Source organism: Lissotriton helveticus, chromosome 1_1 (assembly GCF_964261635.1).
Source record: "Lissotriton helveticus chromosome 1_1, aLisHel1.1, whole genome shotgun sequence".
NCBI lineage: Eukaryota > Metazoa > Chordata > Amphibia > Caudata > Salamandridae > Lissotriton > Lissotriton helveticus.
Genome location: NC_136057.1, coordinates 773,184,918 through 773,202,560, shown reverse-complemented (window position 1 = coordinate 773,202,560; position 17,643 = coordinate 773,184,918). Strand labels below are relative to the sequence as shown.

Sequence of the window (17,643 nt, the reverse complement as noted above, 5' to 3'; positions counted from 1 at the left end):
ATATGCACGATGCAGCATGTGGTATTGTATGTTTTCAAAATGGTAGTTGTGGGACACCTTTTTCGGGAACTCAAGAGCGCGTTCCCACTCTATCATGGAGGGGCTGTTGGAACTTCGGTTCCCGTTTTCCCCGCAGAGGAGCTAAAGTGACCGTGCCTAGTTCTCGTACCGCTTTGTACAGCCATGTGTGAGGATCTCCCGATAGAAAGAATAAGAGAGGTGGAGCTGTACACTTGTGGGTCTGGGAATTACATTTTGTAGTAAGTAGTACTCCTGTAGTACTACTTTTTGTACAACTAAATACATTTTGTGAATAGGCTCCAAGATGTCTTCATTACTATAAACTACTGCAATCTCTGGGGAAACACTTATTATCCTTTCTTGGTCCATCACACACTGGAGATCTTCAGCATTATCTCTTCTGCAGTCCCACCAGTCCAGTCTAGGAGCGTCTCCACCTTATGGGTGATTCTGAATATATTGGAGGAGTCTCTAGGTGTATTACAAGGGATGCAGGTGTTCTCTTGGCTTCAGCAAAAGGGGGAAGCCTTAGACTAACAGTTAACCATGCACGTCCTAGGTAAATCATACAGTAGGAGCCCCCTCATTTTTTTTTCATTTGAAATCTTTTCATTTTTTGAAAGATTTGACATGATTTCCTAGTCGACTGCCTAGTTCACCTATATTAACAGGCCTATTTGAGTTTGTCACTTCTGCCAATACTTTGCTCATAGGCTTTTAAAAGCTATGGGCCTGTTATTGGGATTGCATAAATTTAAGAGGGCGAGAAAGTTGCAATATATACGCACCTTTTTGCTTGGTTCATCAAGGAATACATATTTATGGGAACCCAACTAATAGATATATATATATATATATATATATAGATAATTCCCTGAGGAGCCCAGCTCTGGGCTAAGGTATATGCCTTATTCTATCTGTTGGCTGACACTTCAAGCCCCAACATAATGAGGCCTCCTGCATTTAAGGGAGTCCTCAGTCCTTCACAGCTTAGGGGCCGATTACTACCTCGTCCACAAAGCATTCCTAATGAATCGGTCCCGCAATCCTTTCAGGACGACTTGGTTCGGGTGACTTTTACCAAGCGATTTGGATGTATCCTTATGCTCCCGGATATGATTCGGTCGGACTACCATTGCTTGTGTCCCGAACGGGAACACAGACTCCCACTGAAAAAGGGGTGGCTGTGGATAAATCGTGCATACTGTGGCGAGCATCCCTTGGTGCTTGCCACACTGTGCATGGATGGAAAGGGGGGTCCCTTGGGTACCCCACGGGCCCGATTCAGAGGGCCATTGGTGAAGGGGGCCTTCTACGGGCCCCCAAAGACAGATTCCGGCAGCCAATTTCCTCCAGAGAAAACGATTCGGAATGACTGTCCGAATCGCTCATCATCATCACTCACTCGGAAACCGAGTCCACAGAGCTCTACGATTGGACTCCAAAAGACGAAACCTGTCAGAATGCCTTCAAAACCGATTCGGACACCCATAACAGTTTACGGGCATCTTAATTGTTTTTAGGAAGTGTGTATGATTCGGTTGAAAATAAGGGTTCTGAATCGGATTCAGCAAACCCCGAACCGATTCAGAGCCTTTCCTGAGGACATCGGACAGTTAAAACAGTTTGTGGTAGGTGAGAGGATATTGTGGTGAGCTTTGTGTTCTTACAAACTGTAAAAAGCTTGGAGCACATGAACATATTGTATTTTAACTGCATTTAAAAAGTATTTACTAGCACTAACAACGCATTGAACTACTTTGCGGAGATCAGCACCCACTGAAGAACCCAAGGTTAATGGTTATTGTTCATTATTGGTATAAGTTGTGTGCGCTCAAGGAAAACATTTCATGGATTTACTCCAGTGTTTTGGTAGATTAGATTAATAGACATTAGTTCTGATCATTAAAGAAGGGTATGTAACAGACTAAGCTAGTCTCTTGCAACCACAGGCACAAGTTATTACATTTCAAGATTCTTAGAAGGGCCTATACTACACCACACCAAATGGTCTGGATTAAAAGCAATTCTTTCACACATTGCCCCAAATCTAATTTCATATTCGTTTTTTTCTCAAACTTTATCCATATTTGTCAAAAGTAATCATTTTTTCTACTTGTTGCAGTTGGATCGTATTTTTGTTTGAGGTCTGGATGGGCACGCGGAAATATGTGAAGTTTCCAAACAGGCAAAATGATTTATGGATATGGATACTACAGTGAAAAAAATGATTACTTTGACAAATATGGATAAAGTTTGAGAAAAAAACGAATATGAAAAAACGTCAGGATATTATACCCGGTTATACTGTGCATCCGGGAGTGGAGCGTAACTTTTTGCGCTCCCCACGAATGTATTCAATTAAGTGCGTTCAGGCAAGCACAATCCTAGATTGCACGTAAAAAGTATTAGGTGGATTGATCGGCGAATTTTAGATAATAATGGTGTGCAGACCACCTCCTTTGTATTGAATAATTTGCCTTACGTTGGTTCTTGCACCCTGGACAAATATAACGAACATTGGATTGAACTGAAAATAAACCACGCATTCCATATCTAGAGAGCTCCGAACAACATTTTATGAAAAAAACAGACTTTTGAGAACTTGGGATAATGGCACTAAAATTGAGAAATATAATACGTTGCAGATAAAATGTACGATGAAGTAAGGGTGTATTCACAAATGTATGTTGGGAAATGTAGTACACAGATCATCACTATGGAGGTCACCTAGATTGACGCAATATGGGGGTGGAGCACGTTGCCTATATACGTGGGTTGGAGGAAAAGACCTAGATACGTGAGAATGTTGTGACCGTTGACGGCAGTCGCCGCGCGGCATGTAGAAAATGAAATAAGCAGGTAGGATTGCAATGCTTTGACATAAACGTATGAGTAGGAAGATTTTGGGAGGTTCGGTTTGTCAGCTTTGAGTAATATGCATACTGCTATTGTCGCCTGGGAGGGTAAATAGGAGATAAAGGAAATCTGATAACGCAGAAGAATGTCCTGGGAGCAGTGAGTGCGTATTGTTTGTCATGAGGGTGATATTATTCTATTGGGTTTCTAATGGAAAAGGTTGTTGGGTGAAGGTGATTTTAACTTAGCATTGTAACTAAATTTAATTTCATGTGGACACGAAAATTTATATTGTATTTAACATGTCGTGCATAATATGAAAAGCTGCAATATTCAAGACTGATGGTTTTCTCTATTAATTAATTTGTAGTGACCCCTGACGAAGGGCTGGTGATGCAGCCCGAAATGCATTGGGCTTCTAATAAAATAATGCTGCTCGGAACTACTTGTTGCAGTTGGATCGTATTTTTGTTTGAGGTCTGGATGGGCACGCGGAAATATGTGAAGTTTCCAAACAGGCAAAATGATTTATGGATATGGATACTACAGTGAAAAAAATGATTACTTTTGACAAATATGGATAAAGTTTGAGAAAAAAACGAATATGAAAAAACGTCAGGATATTATACCCTGTTATACTGTGCATCCGGGAGTGGAGCGTAACTTTTTGCGCTCCCCACGAATGTATTTAATAGAGAATAAGGCATTCCTGACAATATCATGCGACAAAAATTAGGCTACTCTCAGACGTCAATAAATAGGAATAAAGGAGAGGAAAACATTAGAAATTTTACGTCAAGGGCAATGTTTCATGCTGGGTTTTAGGACTGAAATCAGAGGAGGCTTTATGAGATAGCATGAAATCTGAGGATGTAAAACTGTAGAAACAGCATTATTTGCATATGAGATAGTGTATTGTAGAATTTCTATAGCACTCTCCCTCTGTGGGGTGCGGAAGCACCTAATCCACATGGGTGCTACAGTACACCGTGTGGCTGTATGGTTAGAAGTGGTTTTCTTTACTTTGGGTATATGTGGGAAGTGTTTTCATGTTCTGCATGATGATCACCGAGGTGAGGTAATGAGACATGGTGCTTAGCAGTGTGGTGGATGAGGAAGTGTGGGACAGACATGCATTTTTATATTTTGTGCTATGCTTGCAGCAGTGCTGTTAATTTATTGTTGTTAATTTATAATTCACCGTCACCCAGGCAGGTGTCCTGGTGATGGTGGTGTCAATTATTAACAAAGAATGTTTTTCTGCAGTTTTCAAAAAAGGAATATGTTTCTCAACCAATATGAGAGGGCACAAAATACAATGTTTAGCATTTGATTGCCAGCGTAAGCGAGTTCTACTGTTAAGCTCTGCACGTCTCTTCATTGTGTTATACATTTTTTTATGATCTCAATCCCATTACTTATGTTGCATCATCCACTCTTATCTTTTGGATTTGTGCATGTGAATGGAAGTAGCAAGTAAATCAGAGATCTGCCTATAATTGACATTATGAGATGTCAATTCAGGACATTTGCCAAGATGCACTAGGTTATAAACATCCTATTGTCATAACAGGACGTTTGATGTTTAGGATATACGACTGTTTGAGACCTGCAGGGTTTACTATGTGAGTTCTCTGGTGACTAGCAATGTGTGGCCTATCTATCCAATCTTAGCAGACCGGTCTGTTTAATATTGAGTGATATGTTAGTTGGGCTGGTTTAGCCTGTAGCGTTTGCCTTCCAGTTGCCAGGAAGGTTCCTCCGGACCGTTTATACACTATATGCCTGCCCCTTTGAAGATGAGGGATCACATAGTGAATTATTATAATGTATCATATGATGTCACACATTACATCAGATTAAGACTGGGAGGTGTAACGGTCCTCTATCTTTTTCTTAGAACTATAGTTATTTGATCCTAGCGCTGACTAGGTGAGTTGACGTCCTTGATGAGATTGTGTTGTCCCTGTGGAATTGTGGGCGAGTTGTACCTCTGGAGGCTATCTGCCTAGTCGACATATTGGTGGGAAGCACTCAGGATGATAGGTTCCTAGAGCCCAGTAGGTTGGTGTAGCTAGGAGTGAGAATCATTCAGAGCCCAGTAGATAGGCTGTACCTAGGTAGGGAAGTTCCCAAGAGTCCAGAACCCTGTGGTTGTACATGAGGGTGTGTACCCAGGACGAGTAATCCCCAAGATATTGTGAGGAATGCTTATCACATGGGCAGAGGTTCTGGGGAGTTTGAGGCACTTGGACAGACCGTGTTAGAAGCCCTTTGCATGTGAGCGTGTGATGACATTGGGGAACATCAGCTGATGGGGTGAGGAGCTTTGAGCAAAGGACAAGACAATGTGAAGAGCATGGGACACACGGGCTCACATTGATAGGCATGTGAGCAGACACTGTCAGGATGCATGGACAGAGTGGAACAGCTGAATAGAAGAGTTGAAGCTATTGGAGAATGCAAGAAGCTTGTAACTTATGAAAGTGTGTGCCATAGTGTGCGACACGCTCTAGGGGTCCCTCACTCGCTAGCCTCTGTTCGCCACTTGCTTCAATGCTGTTTGCTACAGACTTCAGAAGCAGTTCTGAAGCTCTGATGCTGAGCAGCACTCTGTCATCTGAAAGTCTGCTTTAGAGCCAAGGGGTGAGTACAGCACAACCTAGGCTATGCATCAGAATAAGGCTACAATTCAAAAAGTATGACATCACACCAGAAGTGATGCTTTGAACACGGGGGGCTTATAATACGTGCAGGAAGACAAACAGCATAATTTATGGGTAAAACAAATGGTGGTTCTCCGGTCTAAAAGCGCCAGGAATTAGCCATCATATGGGGAAAACTGAGCCCTAGGACAGGTAATATGGTGCTTTGGGGCTCATAAAGAGACCATGCAAAAAGTTTGGTGTCTGGGCACTGACAGTATGGAAAACTTGGGGCACGCTGACAGCGTGAGAATTTCGGAACATGTGGACACACTATGAGGAGCTTGGAGCCCAGCACAGCAGAAGCACCAGCTCCTGCTGCACTGTGGAACACACCTTCCTTATCTACGAGCTACGTGTGTTTCGACTTTACATGCATAACAGACTGGTGATGATCGTTCCGCATCAACAGAGATACCAACAGTAGCGAGCCTTCCATGTGCAGTGCCCACTATACTGGAGCACGTGGCCACCACTGCATGAATTGCAGCTCATTCATCTGCTGCCAAGGTGTCGTTTTATGTCCAGTGGATGGCGGAGGTGGAGCCATGCACTCCGCGGCGAATGACTCCATACACAAAGTGCCAAGTGCAGAGGAGCCCAGGAGCTGTGCCGCTGATACACTACATTAATTTGATCTTCCGCAGCCGGCTGTACCAAGAGAAGTTGAGAGATGTCGGGGAGGGGGTGGGAACTGACAGCGCGGCGGGAGTTGACAGCGCCGCGGAAGGAGCGTGAAGGAGATTAATAAGCAGACACAAATCGCTGCTCTGCTTGCTAAAATTACTTGAACTATTCTTTCTTTAGAGAAACCATTTTATAGAAAAAAAGACCAAAAATAGGTCGGGCTTGTGACGCATCCGCATTAAAAGAATATCTGAGCTGCGCCGGCTTTTGAGGAAACCGTGTTCCTGATTCCAGTAATAATATACCGCGTTCCTGCTGTTGTCACTTTGGGAGACATTTGGCAGAGAAGGCAGAGGACACAGCTGGCCTCTGAGACACGCTTGCAGGCCTCATTTGCGTGGGATGGCTGAATGGGCTTATGATACTAATGCCTGCTGACAGGATTAGTTATGGGTGTCAAGTAGAAACAAGAACCGTTTACTGACCAGCACCGCCTCACCCCCACAACCTCCATCTCCGAGGACTCCCAACGAAATGACGACACAAACGCAAAAAAAAAACACAAAAAAAGGGGCGGAAACAGGATACTGAATCCCGCCCCTCCAGGACTCCCTAACCTGCCTCATGGTTGCCAAGACGATATTTCAAGAAATCTTGTCGTCATACTGTAAGGCAGGTCATGGAGTCCTCGAGAGGCGGTATCCAGAGCAGACAAATCTGCAAAACAGGAGCTTTTTCCAATGGCAGGCCTCCGTTTCGAGAGGCCTGCCAATGGAAAAAGGGGCGTGGCTTCATGCCGTATTGAAAACTCCTCCTGACAATATCTCTTTGCCTACTACAGCGCATGCGCTGCTAGAAGGCTTCGACCTAAAAAGGGCATTCCACAACAGAGGAAGGCTACTTTTGGTGCATAAGACAGTGGCAGCACCCTGCTAGGACTGTGAGACTATTTTGGTGCATAAACCAGTAGCTGAAACCAGCTTTTTGGGTAAGTCAAGGGGCGCCCAGTCAACAGAGGGAATGGCAAGGAGCGCAAGCAACAGGCAGCGGGAGAACATGGATGACCTGCTAAGGAAAATGCGGGCAGCATCGGAGGTCAACAGAAGCGACTGGCTACAGCCGCACCTGCTGCACGATGCTGGCAAAGGACCAAGCCACCAGAAGAGCAGCAGAAACGCATCGGCGGCCAAGCGGCGGAGGAGGGTGCCAGCTAAGCTTGCGGAGGCAGCAGCGCCCAAGAAGGATCCCCAGAAGCCAACATGGCGGCGGCTGGACTAAGCCAAGGGACCAAGGACACAGCAGCGTGTGGTGAGCATATCGGCGCGATTGTGCAGGAATGCTTCTGAACGATTGTGCCACTTCTGCTGAAAGGCTTAGGCATGCAGGGCGCAGGGGCATCAGGGGCACAGCCAGAGGGGCAGCAAGGAACCACCCAGGGGGATGCCACTATGGAAGGGGAGGAGACCTCTGGGTTACCCTGGCACCTGATAGACCCAGGTCAGGCGCGCCAGCACCGCTTGGGGGAGCGTGCCTCAGCGGGGTGAGGGGAGAGATAGGGTCCCCCACGGCAGCGTGGGGGAATTCAACCCCATCAACCACTCCTTCTGCCGCAGTAGTGGTACCCGATGCATACACAAGACCATCACCCTGCCTTGGTCCTCCACTACAGGGCCCAAGGGTTAGCAAGCCTCATACCGTTAGCAGTCAAAGAGAGAATTTGGAGGAAGGAATTCAGCTAAATTTTTTCCACTGCTGGAGATACAGTAAGAGGGGCTTGAACTGACAACCTGTGACCGTCCTGACTCGCTCAGAAGCGGTCGCTCACCTCGCTCCCTGCTCTTGTGGTATCGTAGCGCCTGACTGCTCATTGCTGCATTTTGACTAAATTGCATTTTGCCTGATTGTATGTTATAGCGCTTGCTCGCATTGCCAAATACTGCCTTGACTGCCTGAATATTTATCGTAGCGCTTTGATCACATAGCCCACATCGCGCTTATATCTTTGCTGCCTGTGTGATATATTAGCGCTTTATTGGAAGTCTGTTATCGCGCTATATTGGGAAGACTGTACCCGATTGTGCCGGTGCCTCTGCCCACATCCTGTTTCGCTTTTGTTTTGCGGACATTTTGTTGTTGTGCCTCCCAGCCAGGCTCTCCACCCCGCTCCCGCCTCCCAGCTGACCCTCCCTCCGACTGAAGGTAAGGGCTGTACTGTTCTCTCCAGCTCTGTGACCGTCCTGACTCGCTCAGAAGCGGTCGCTCACCTCACTCCCTGCTCTTGTGGTATCGTAGCGCCTGACTGCTCATTGCTGCATTTTTACTAAATTGCATTTTGCCTGATTGTATGTTATAGCGCTTGCTCGCATTGCCAAATACTGCATTGACTGCCTGAATATTTATCGTAGCGCTTTGATCACATAGCCCACATCGCGCTTATATCTTTGCTGCCTGTGTGATATATTAGCGCTTTATTGGAAGTCTGTTATCGTGCTATATTGGGAAGACTGTACCCGATTGTGCCGGTGCCTTTGCCCACATCCTGTTTCGCTTTTGTTTTGTGGACATTTTGTTGTTGTGCCTCCCAGCCAGGCTCTCCACCCCGCTCCCGCCTCCCAGCTGACCCTCCCTCGCTCCGCCCCCCCCACTATCCACTTATGTCAGAGCATCATACGCGCAGCGGGCGCGCCGAAGATGCGCCAAAGGTAAGCCCTTCTATGCCCACCGCGCCTGGACCGCGCCCAGCGCCAAACCCCCCGCAAAATCCATTCCACCTGCATAACGTACGCCGCCGCCACCCTCTCAGCACTTAACCCCGGCCGACTCCCAAACTGCTACCACGCCGCCCCAGGACACACCCATGGACCCTTCACCTGCCATTCCTGCAAGCTCGACTGCACTAGAACCCACACCAAATCCACAAACTCCAAACAGACCTCCGACCCTAACCACCTGAAGTGCATCCTTCTCAACACCCGCTCGGTCCACAGACACGCCATTGAACTTTGGAACCTACTCGACACCACATCGCCGGACGTCGCCTTTCTTACAGAAACCTGGATGAACGCCTCATCAGCGCCCGACATCGCCATAGCCATCCCGGACGGCTAAAAGATCATCCGAAAGGACCGCATCAACCAAACAGGAGGAGGCATCGCCATCGTCCATAGGAACACCATCCGCATCACGACCAGCTCCGACGATACTCTCACAGCCGCCGAACACCTCCACTTCCAGATCCACACCGATCCCAAGACCACACTCAGAGGCACCCTCATCTACAGGCCACCAGGACCCCGCACACAATTCAGCGAAGACATCACTGACTTCATCAGCCCTCACGCCCTCCCCTCCAAGGACTACATTTTATTGGGAGATCTCAACTTCCACCTGGAAAAGAACGACAGAAACACCACCACCGTCCTGGACAACCTCACCAATCTTGGACTCAATCAACTTGTCGACACCCCCACCCACTATGCCGGGCACACGCTCGACCCAATCTTCACCTCCAGCAAGCACATCTCCTTCAATCACACCACAGCTCTCCATTGGACGGACCACAGCTGCGTTCACTTCAACTACAAAAAGACTACCACCCACAACCAATTACCCGCAGAAACTGGAACAAAATTACCACCGACCAGCTCTTCACATCGCTTCACCAAAACCCTCCTGCCAAATCATCGGACCCAAACCGAGCAGCCACCAACCTCACACAATGGATCACCCACAGTGCTGACGAATTAGCAGCCTTGAAAAACCATCAAATCAAGCAAGGTAGCAAAAAAGCCCCCTGGTTCAATGACGACCTCAAGAAATCCAAGAAGATCTGTCGCACCCTCGAGAAAGCCTGGCGAAAAAACCCAACCACTGACAACCTGGCCATCTTCAAGAACGCCACCCGCAAACACCACCAACTGATCCGTTCCACCAAAAAAACAGCATTCAAGGATCGACTCGACAACAACGCCCACAACAGCAAAGAACTTTTCAACATCGTCAAAGAGTTCACCAACCCCACCGCCGGCACCAACGACATCACTCCCTCCCAAGACCTCTGCAACTCTCTAGCCTCGTTCTTCCACAACAAAATCGCTGACATACATAACAGCTTTGGTGACCAGTTCACCCCACCCACCTCTGAACTTAAACCCCCCTCCAACAACCTTTGCGCCTGGAACCCAATCACCACTGACGACACCATCCGCCTGATGAACTCCATCCACTCCGGATCGCCAACCGACCCATGTCCCCACCACATTTTCAACAAAGCAGACTCCATTATCGCACCCCATCTCCAAGACGTCATCAACTGCTTCCTCAACTCCGCTACCTTCCCGGAAAGCTGGAAACATGCCGAACTCAGCGCCCTCCTGAAAAAACCCACAGCAGACCCCACCGAACTCAAAAACTACCGCCCCATTTCGCTCCTCCCATTCCCTGCTAAAGTCATTGAGAAAGCCGTCAACAGTCAGCTCGCCGCCTTCATCGAATCCAACAATTCCCTCGACCCTTCACAGTCCGGCTTCCGAGCCAAACACAGCACAGAGACCGCCCTCATCGCAGCAACAGACGACATTCGAACCCTACTGGACAACGGAGACACAGTCGCCCTCATCCTACTTGACCTCTCCGCAGCCTTCGACACAGTCTGTCATAGCACCCTTATACAACGCCTCAGCAACGTCGGAATACAAGGAAAAGCATTGACCTGGATCGTCTCATTCCTCGCCGGAAGAACCCAGAGAGTCCGCCTCCCCCTTTTAGTTCAGAGGCCACCGAAGTCATCTGCGGCGTACCTCAAGGATCATCACTCAGTCCCACCCTCTTCAACGTATACATGAGTCCCCTCGCATCCATCGCGCGCCAACACAACCTCAACATCATCTCCTACGCAGACGACACCCAGTTGATCCTCTCCCTCACCAAAGACCCAAATACCGCCAAAACCAACCTCCACGAAGGGATGAAAGAAGTAGCCGAGTGGATGAAGAACAGCCGTCTAAAGCTGAACTCGGACAAAACGGAAGTCCTCATCTTAGGATCATCCCCCTCCGCCTGGAACGACTCATGGTGGCCACCGGCCCTGGGAAACTCACCCATACCTACGGACCACGCACGTAACCTGGGCTTCATCCTGGACTCCTCCCTCTCGATGACCAGACAAGTCAACGCCGTCTCATCATCATGCTTCAACATCCTACGTATGCTAAAAAAAAAATCTTCCGTTGGATCCCCACCGAAACAAGAAAGACGGTCACTCATGCACTGGTCACAAGCCGTCTGGACTACGGAAACACCCTTTACGCCGGAATCACAGCCAAACTACAGAAAAACTCCAACGCATCCAAAACGCCTCGGCCAGACTCATTCTAGACATCCCCCGCCAAGACCACATTTCCGATCACCTGAAAGACCTCCACTGGCTCCCCGTCAACAAGAGAATAACGTTCCGTCTCCTCACCCACGCACACAAAGCCCTCTACGACCTAGGACCCGAATTCCTCAACACGCGCCTGTCCTTTTACACCCCCACCCGCCAACTACGATTGTCCAATCAAGCCCTCGCCGTAATCCCACGCATCCAAAGATCCACCATGGGGGGAAGATCATTCTCCTACTTAGCAGCCAAGACCTGGAATTCTCTTCCCACCCACCTCCGCATTACACAGAACCACTTCTCCTTCAGAAAACAACTAAAAACGTGGATATTCGATAAGTAAAGTACCCCCCCTCCCTCAAGCGCCTTGAGACCCTCTGGGTGAGTAGTGCGCTATACAAATTTTGAACTTGAACTTGTGATAAAAAAATGAAGATAAGAGAGAAAGGAGCGTATAGAGAGGAAATTTGACAATTGGTTAGACTCATTCTGAAAAATGGCTTGCATGATAGGTCGAGAAATTCTAGCGCTGCGCAGCTGACCTGTGGCTTCATGAAGCCAACATCCACAATGCACAGAGGCAATTTCTGGGTGACGCATGGCTAGAATATGATATAGGGTTCAGGCTAAAGATGCAGACTCACCTGGAAATGGAGTGGAATGAGGAGGATGTCTCCGGTTTTATTCCCAAAATTATGGTAGTGACAGAAGCAAAGACATGGGTAGGAAAGAACGACCAGTCCTTTCGGAGGTCCTTTCAGAGAGGGAAAGGGAGGCCTTTCCAAAGACCCAAACAATTTGGTGCAAGGAAAGCAACGCGCACTAGTGGGCCACCGGAAATATGCTGGACGTCCGAGGCGAACAAATGAATCTACGGGGCAGCATGTAAATTCCAACACATATGCTCCTCGTGCGAAGGAGGCACCCAGCAGCGAGATGCAAGCGTAAGAAAGACCCCAAAGGGGACAAGAAAGAGAGAAAGAAGTAATGAGTCAGACACAGGGGACACCAAAGGGACAACAAGGCATCAACAATACAGGCTAGCATGGTCCCCCATTAATACACACAAACTGCGCAGGCTAGTCAACAGGTACCACAACAAGTCCGATGCGGAGACATTAGTACACAGGTTCAACGAAGGTTTCCCCATCCCATTCACGGGTCCCCTCCCCCCAGGCAGTGGAAAAAAATTAAAATCCGATCTGCAACACCAGGGGGTAGTGACAACGAAAATAGAGAAAGAGAAGCGATTAGGTAGAATAGAGGGACCCCTCCCCGCCCAGTTGAGCAATGGGCTGGTGATCTCTCCGCTAGGGGTGGTTCCCAAAAAAGGACAGGGCCAGTGCAGGTTAAATCACTATTAATCATTCCCAGATGGTACGTCAGTAAACGATGGGATCAGCGCAGAAGTCTGTGCAGTGAGTTACGCCACAATAGATGATGCCATAGATCTGTTTAGGGCAACTGGTCAAGTGACCCTCATGGCAAAGGCGGACATTGAGTCCGCTTTTCACCTACTCCCAGTTCACCCCTCAAGCTTTTACCCATTGGGTTTCCAGTGGGAGGTGGAACTTCGATAAGGTAATGCCGATGGGTGCTCAGTGTCATGTGCCTAATTTGAAATGTTTAGCACCTTTATTGAATAGGCGCTGCACAATAGGCATCCGGCAGGCGGGCAGCTCCATTACCTGGACGACTTCCTGCTTATAGGTCCGAGTGCGGTGACTCTCTAACGGCATTCATAAGATTGACAGAGGAACTGGTCCGGCGACAAAAATCACATTCCTGGGAATAGAGCTAGATTCTGTCGGCGGGACATCCAGGCTCCCCCGGAGAAGGTAGAGGGTTTTAGGCAGGACATCAGGAGCCTATGGGGAGCGAGTAGGCGACACGGACGCACCTACAGCGGCTAATAGGCAAGCTTAATTTTGCAACCAGGGTATTCGCCAGACGACTGACCCAATCAGCATGCGGGATCCCCCAGAAGCACCACCACATCAGGCTCGGGCCAGAGGTCAAGAAGGACTTCGTGATGTGGGATACTTTTCTAGCAGATTTTAACGGCTTGCTGATCTGGAGGGAAGGTTGGGTAACTAACAAACAGATCGAGCTATACACGGACGCATCTTGCAGCACAGGGTTCGGGGTGATCCTAGACGGCAAATGGTGCGCAGGACAGTGGCCCAGCAGCTGGCACAGACGAGGCATAACCAGCAATATTACCTTCCTAGAGTAATTCCTTATCATAGTGGCACTGACGATCTGGGGGAAGGACTTGCAGAACATGAAACTAACACTATGGTCCGACAACAAGGGCGTAGTACAGGCTATTAATAGGGGATCTGCCAAGTGCCCGGACACTCTGCGACTAAGGCGCTGACTGGTTACATTACAGCTGAAAGGCAACATAGACCCGCGAGCACGCCACATCCCGGGGGTGGAGAACAAAGTGGCAGATGCCCTGTCCAGAGCCAAGACGGAGAGGTTCAGGGAGCTTGCGCCCAAGGCAGAACGGAATATGACCCCTTTCTCAAGCCAGCTGTGAGACCTGGGGGGGTAGACTTATCAGAGCTGGTCCACCATGCACTCGCCCCTGAAGCAGCCAGGAGATATAAGAAATACATTGGGACAGTAATGAGGGTAGGGTGCATTCAGTCTCTGGGCAATGTAGGGGCCACACGCAGGGCTACCAAACAATTCATTCAGTGGGCATTTAAGCGATGTGACCACCAAAGAAAGGGGAGTAGAGATTCTACTGAGGCGGTCGAAAACCGACCAAACTGGCAGAGGGACAATAGTAACGTTAAAATGCATTGAGGATCAGAGCTGCTGCGCGGTGTGCTGCCTGCTCGCTTACATGGCGGTGCGACCTGCCGGCGGGGGCCCCTTGTTCAAACACAGGGACGGAACTCAACTGAGCAAATTCTAGTTTACAGCAATCATGCACTTTGCACTCAGCAAGGCAGGGTCGCCCCCAATGGGGTTTGGATCCCATTCATTCCGGGTAGGAGCGGACACGACTGCCGCACAGCATGGGATGACCAAAGCCGGAATACCCAACAGTTACCACCAATCACGGTGAAAGCAGGGATGCCGACAGGTGTTGATTTCTTGCCCGGCATGTCCTCTAAAACTCATGCCCATGTACTGTCCACTCTTGTGGAACTTCGTTCCTGAAACTCGACACAAAGTCTAACCCATGTATCAGTAGATAGTATTTAATCTAACAGAAGTGCTGCAGCTTTTAACTACAATGCATTACACACTACTATGTACATAAATTCACCAAACTCATCTCCTTCAACAAATGACACGCAAGTTAAAGATGCTCTTTGTATGTTAATTGTTAATAAATGCACATCTTACTCACAGATCACATTTAGCTCATGCTTTCAGTCTGCCTAAACAAATGATAACGTGAATTTAAGTTTTAGGAATAATAGTTTAACAGCATTACCTTCAACAAATCCGACAAATGCTCAAGGTCAAGACCATGTAAAAACACCTCCACGTCACCATACGCTGAGAAGGAACTGTGTGGAAATATAACATTTTTCTTAATAATCTAAAGGGCATGAACAAAAAAAACCATACTGATTTACAAACTAACTCATATAAAGGGATTATTCAAGTTCATTTTATGAATGATCATTTGAGCAATGTGTGAGACAATTTACAAAAATAACTGGTGTTAGACCTGGCGTCCTAGGCATGGTTTCCTTTGTCTTTTTGCCTCTACCTCCTGTACTGTTTGATTGTGTGCTGGACTTTTTTGCTGGTTAGTGTACTCTCGGCATTTTACCACTGCTGATCAGTGCTAAAGTGCAAGAGCTCCCTGTATAAATTGTGATTCTGATTGGTTATCCATGATTGGCATATTTGATTTACTGGTAAGTCCCTAGTTAAGTGCACTGTGTGTGAACAGGGCCTGTAAATCAAATGCTACTAGTGGGCCAGCAGCACTGGTTGTGCCACCCACATGAGTAGCCCTGTAAACTTGTCTCAGGCCTGCCATTGCAGTGTCTGCGAGCACAGTTTTAAACTACCATGTCAACCTGGGAAGTGCACCCACTTTCCAGGCCCTAACCTTCTTTTCCTCTACATGTAAGGCACCCCTAAGGTAGGCCCAAGGTACAGCCATGGGCAGGGTGCTGTGTATGTGAAAGGTAGGAAATGTGCTGGTATGTTTTACATGTCCTGATAGTGAAATACTGCCAATTTCTTTTTTACTATTGAAAGGCTATCTCTCTGATAGGTTATCGTAGGAGCTGCCTTGTAATATCTTACAAGTATAACCTTATGGAGTATGGGAAGAGATAGAGATTAGGAGTTGGGGCTCCCTAAACTCAGAATTTAAAAATTCATATTTTAGTGAAGTTGTGTTTTAAATTGTGTCTTTGAAAATGTTACGTTTAGGAAGTGGCTATTTTTTTGTTTAACCTTTTTGTGCCTTTGCCTATCTGTGAAATCAACATCTGGTTTAGACTGATCGGGGCCTGTTTGTGCATTAACTCTAAACAGTCACACAAAGGGAGATGAGGTGTGTCCTGCATATCTTGATGGCCCATCGCCAGGCTGATGGGTCTCCCTGAGCTAGCGTGGTGGGAGGAGTTGTTACTGACACCTAAATAGGGCTGTGCCTGGCCTCTCACAATACATTTCCACCCCCTGGAGTGTTTCTAGAGCCAAGGCAAGTCAGGCAGGCACTTGAGAACTACAAAGACTTATTTTATGTATGGCTACTTCAAAGCCCAAAAGTGGTATAATTATTGGACCTAAAACCCCAGACTTTTGAAACCTATCTGGATCAAGAAAAACCTCTGCCAAGGAGAAGAGCTGTGAGGAGGAGTGCTGAGCCTTTGCTGAGTGCAGCTTTGCTGGGTTGGCCTGCAGTTGCTGCTTCTGCTTTGGAGAGGAAAAGGACTGGACTTTTTTGTTTATCCTGCTTGTGAATTTTCTCAAGAGCCTGTGTGTGCTTGCCGCCTGCTAAGAAGGGCCACCAAAGACTAACTGCAGCATCCCTGAAGTCCACTGCTGGGAGTTCTGACCTGCCTGTGGTGCCAATTCCAGTTCTGGGTACTTGGAGGTTGTTTGCTGCTTGATCATCAAAATCAATGCTTCGCCCTTCCAGCGCCTGTTTTTCAGACATAGGCCCTGCTGTGCGGCAGAAAGAATCGATGCATTGTTGGACCAAGGCTGAAGAAATTGAAGCAGCGCCTGTTTGCCACCGCCGCATAGCCCTTCAAGCTCACCCGGATTACTACGCATTGAACCTGTGGGCCAAGTTTTTCCGATGCATTGCCCACAGACAAGAACCGTCTTGGATTTCAACGCATCGCTTCCCGGTACAGTTCAGATTCAACGAAACACGCAGAACTGATGCATCGCCTCCCTAGGGACTCTGGAACCAACATATTGCTGTTTTTTTCTGATGCTTCCCTCCTCTGCGGCTGATTTTGCCTTGTGAATTTTGACGCATCTAAAAGTACTTTGTGTAAAATCATGGAATCTGTAGAGTTCAGACCATTACGCAACCACATAATGCTTTCTGCTTTTTCCTATTATTATGACAACCCTTGAAGTTATCTACAAACTGTGTCTCAGCATGGTGGCCCAAGTGATGTTGCACATTTTTTTGGTAAATATTTTTATTAAAGAGATTTACAGACAATTCACTGTTATTCATATAATCCCATAACGCAGGTTACAGTTAGCATAGTATGATGTTGCAAATTTGATGTTTGAGATTGTGATGCTGAAATCCTACATGGTGCCTCAGCTTAAACAATTCTGCAAGGATCTTAGCTGCCCTGTTAAAAGTTCCACTAGGAAGGATTAACTGCAAATGGTGCTGAGGGCCTTTTGGGCAGCAAGAGAATCCGGTGAGGCTGAGATTGAGGATGTGGATCTGGAGGTACAGAGTCAGCAAGTGGATTTTGGACCTAAGGATCTGCCTGGGGGTGGGGGGGGGGGGGGAGTGGCCTACAGGCCTGACAGCATTATGTCATCCAGGGGAACTGGAGGATGGAAAGGAAGACCAGAGAACATGTG

The 17,643-nt window shown here is 47.6% G+C and overlaps 1 protein-coding gene across 6 annotated transcripts in view; it reads right to left on the bottom strand.

The window, feature by feature from the left end:
• The window catches only part of ASZ1 (ankyrin repeat, SAM and basic leucine zipper domain containing 1), a 2,002,188-nt gene that overhangs the window by 935,125 nt on the left and 1,049,420 nt on the right, over positions 1-17,643 (bottom strand). For all 6 annotated transcript variants that reach the window (XM_078674339.1, XM_078674340.1, XM_078674338.1 and 3 more), the window contains one exon: positions 15,050-15,125. In XM_078674339.1, coding sequence (XP_078530465.1) covers positions 15,050-15,125 — 76 coding nt within the window. The remainder of the gene's footprint in view (positions 1-15,049; positions 15,126-17,643) is intronic.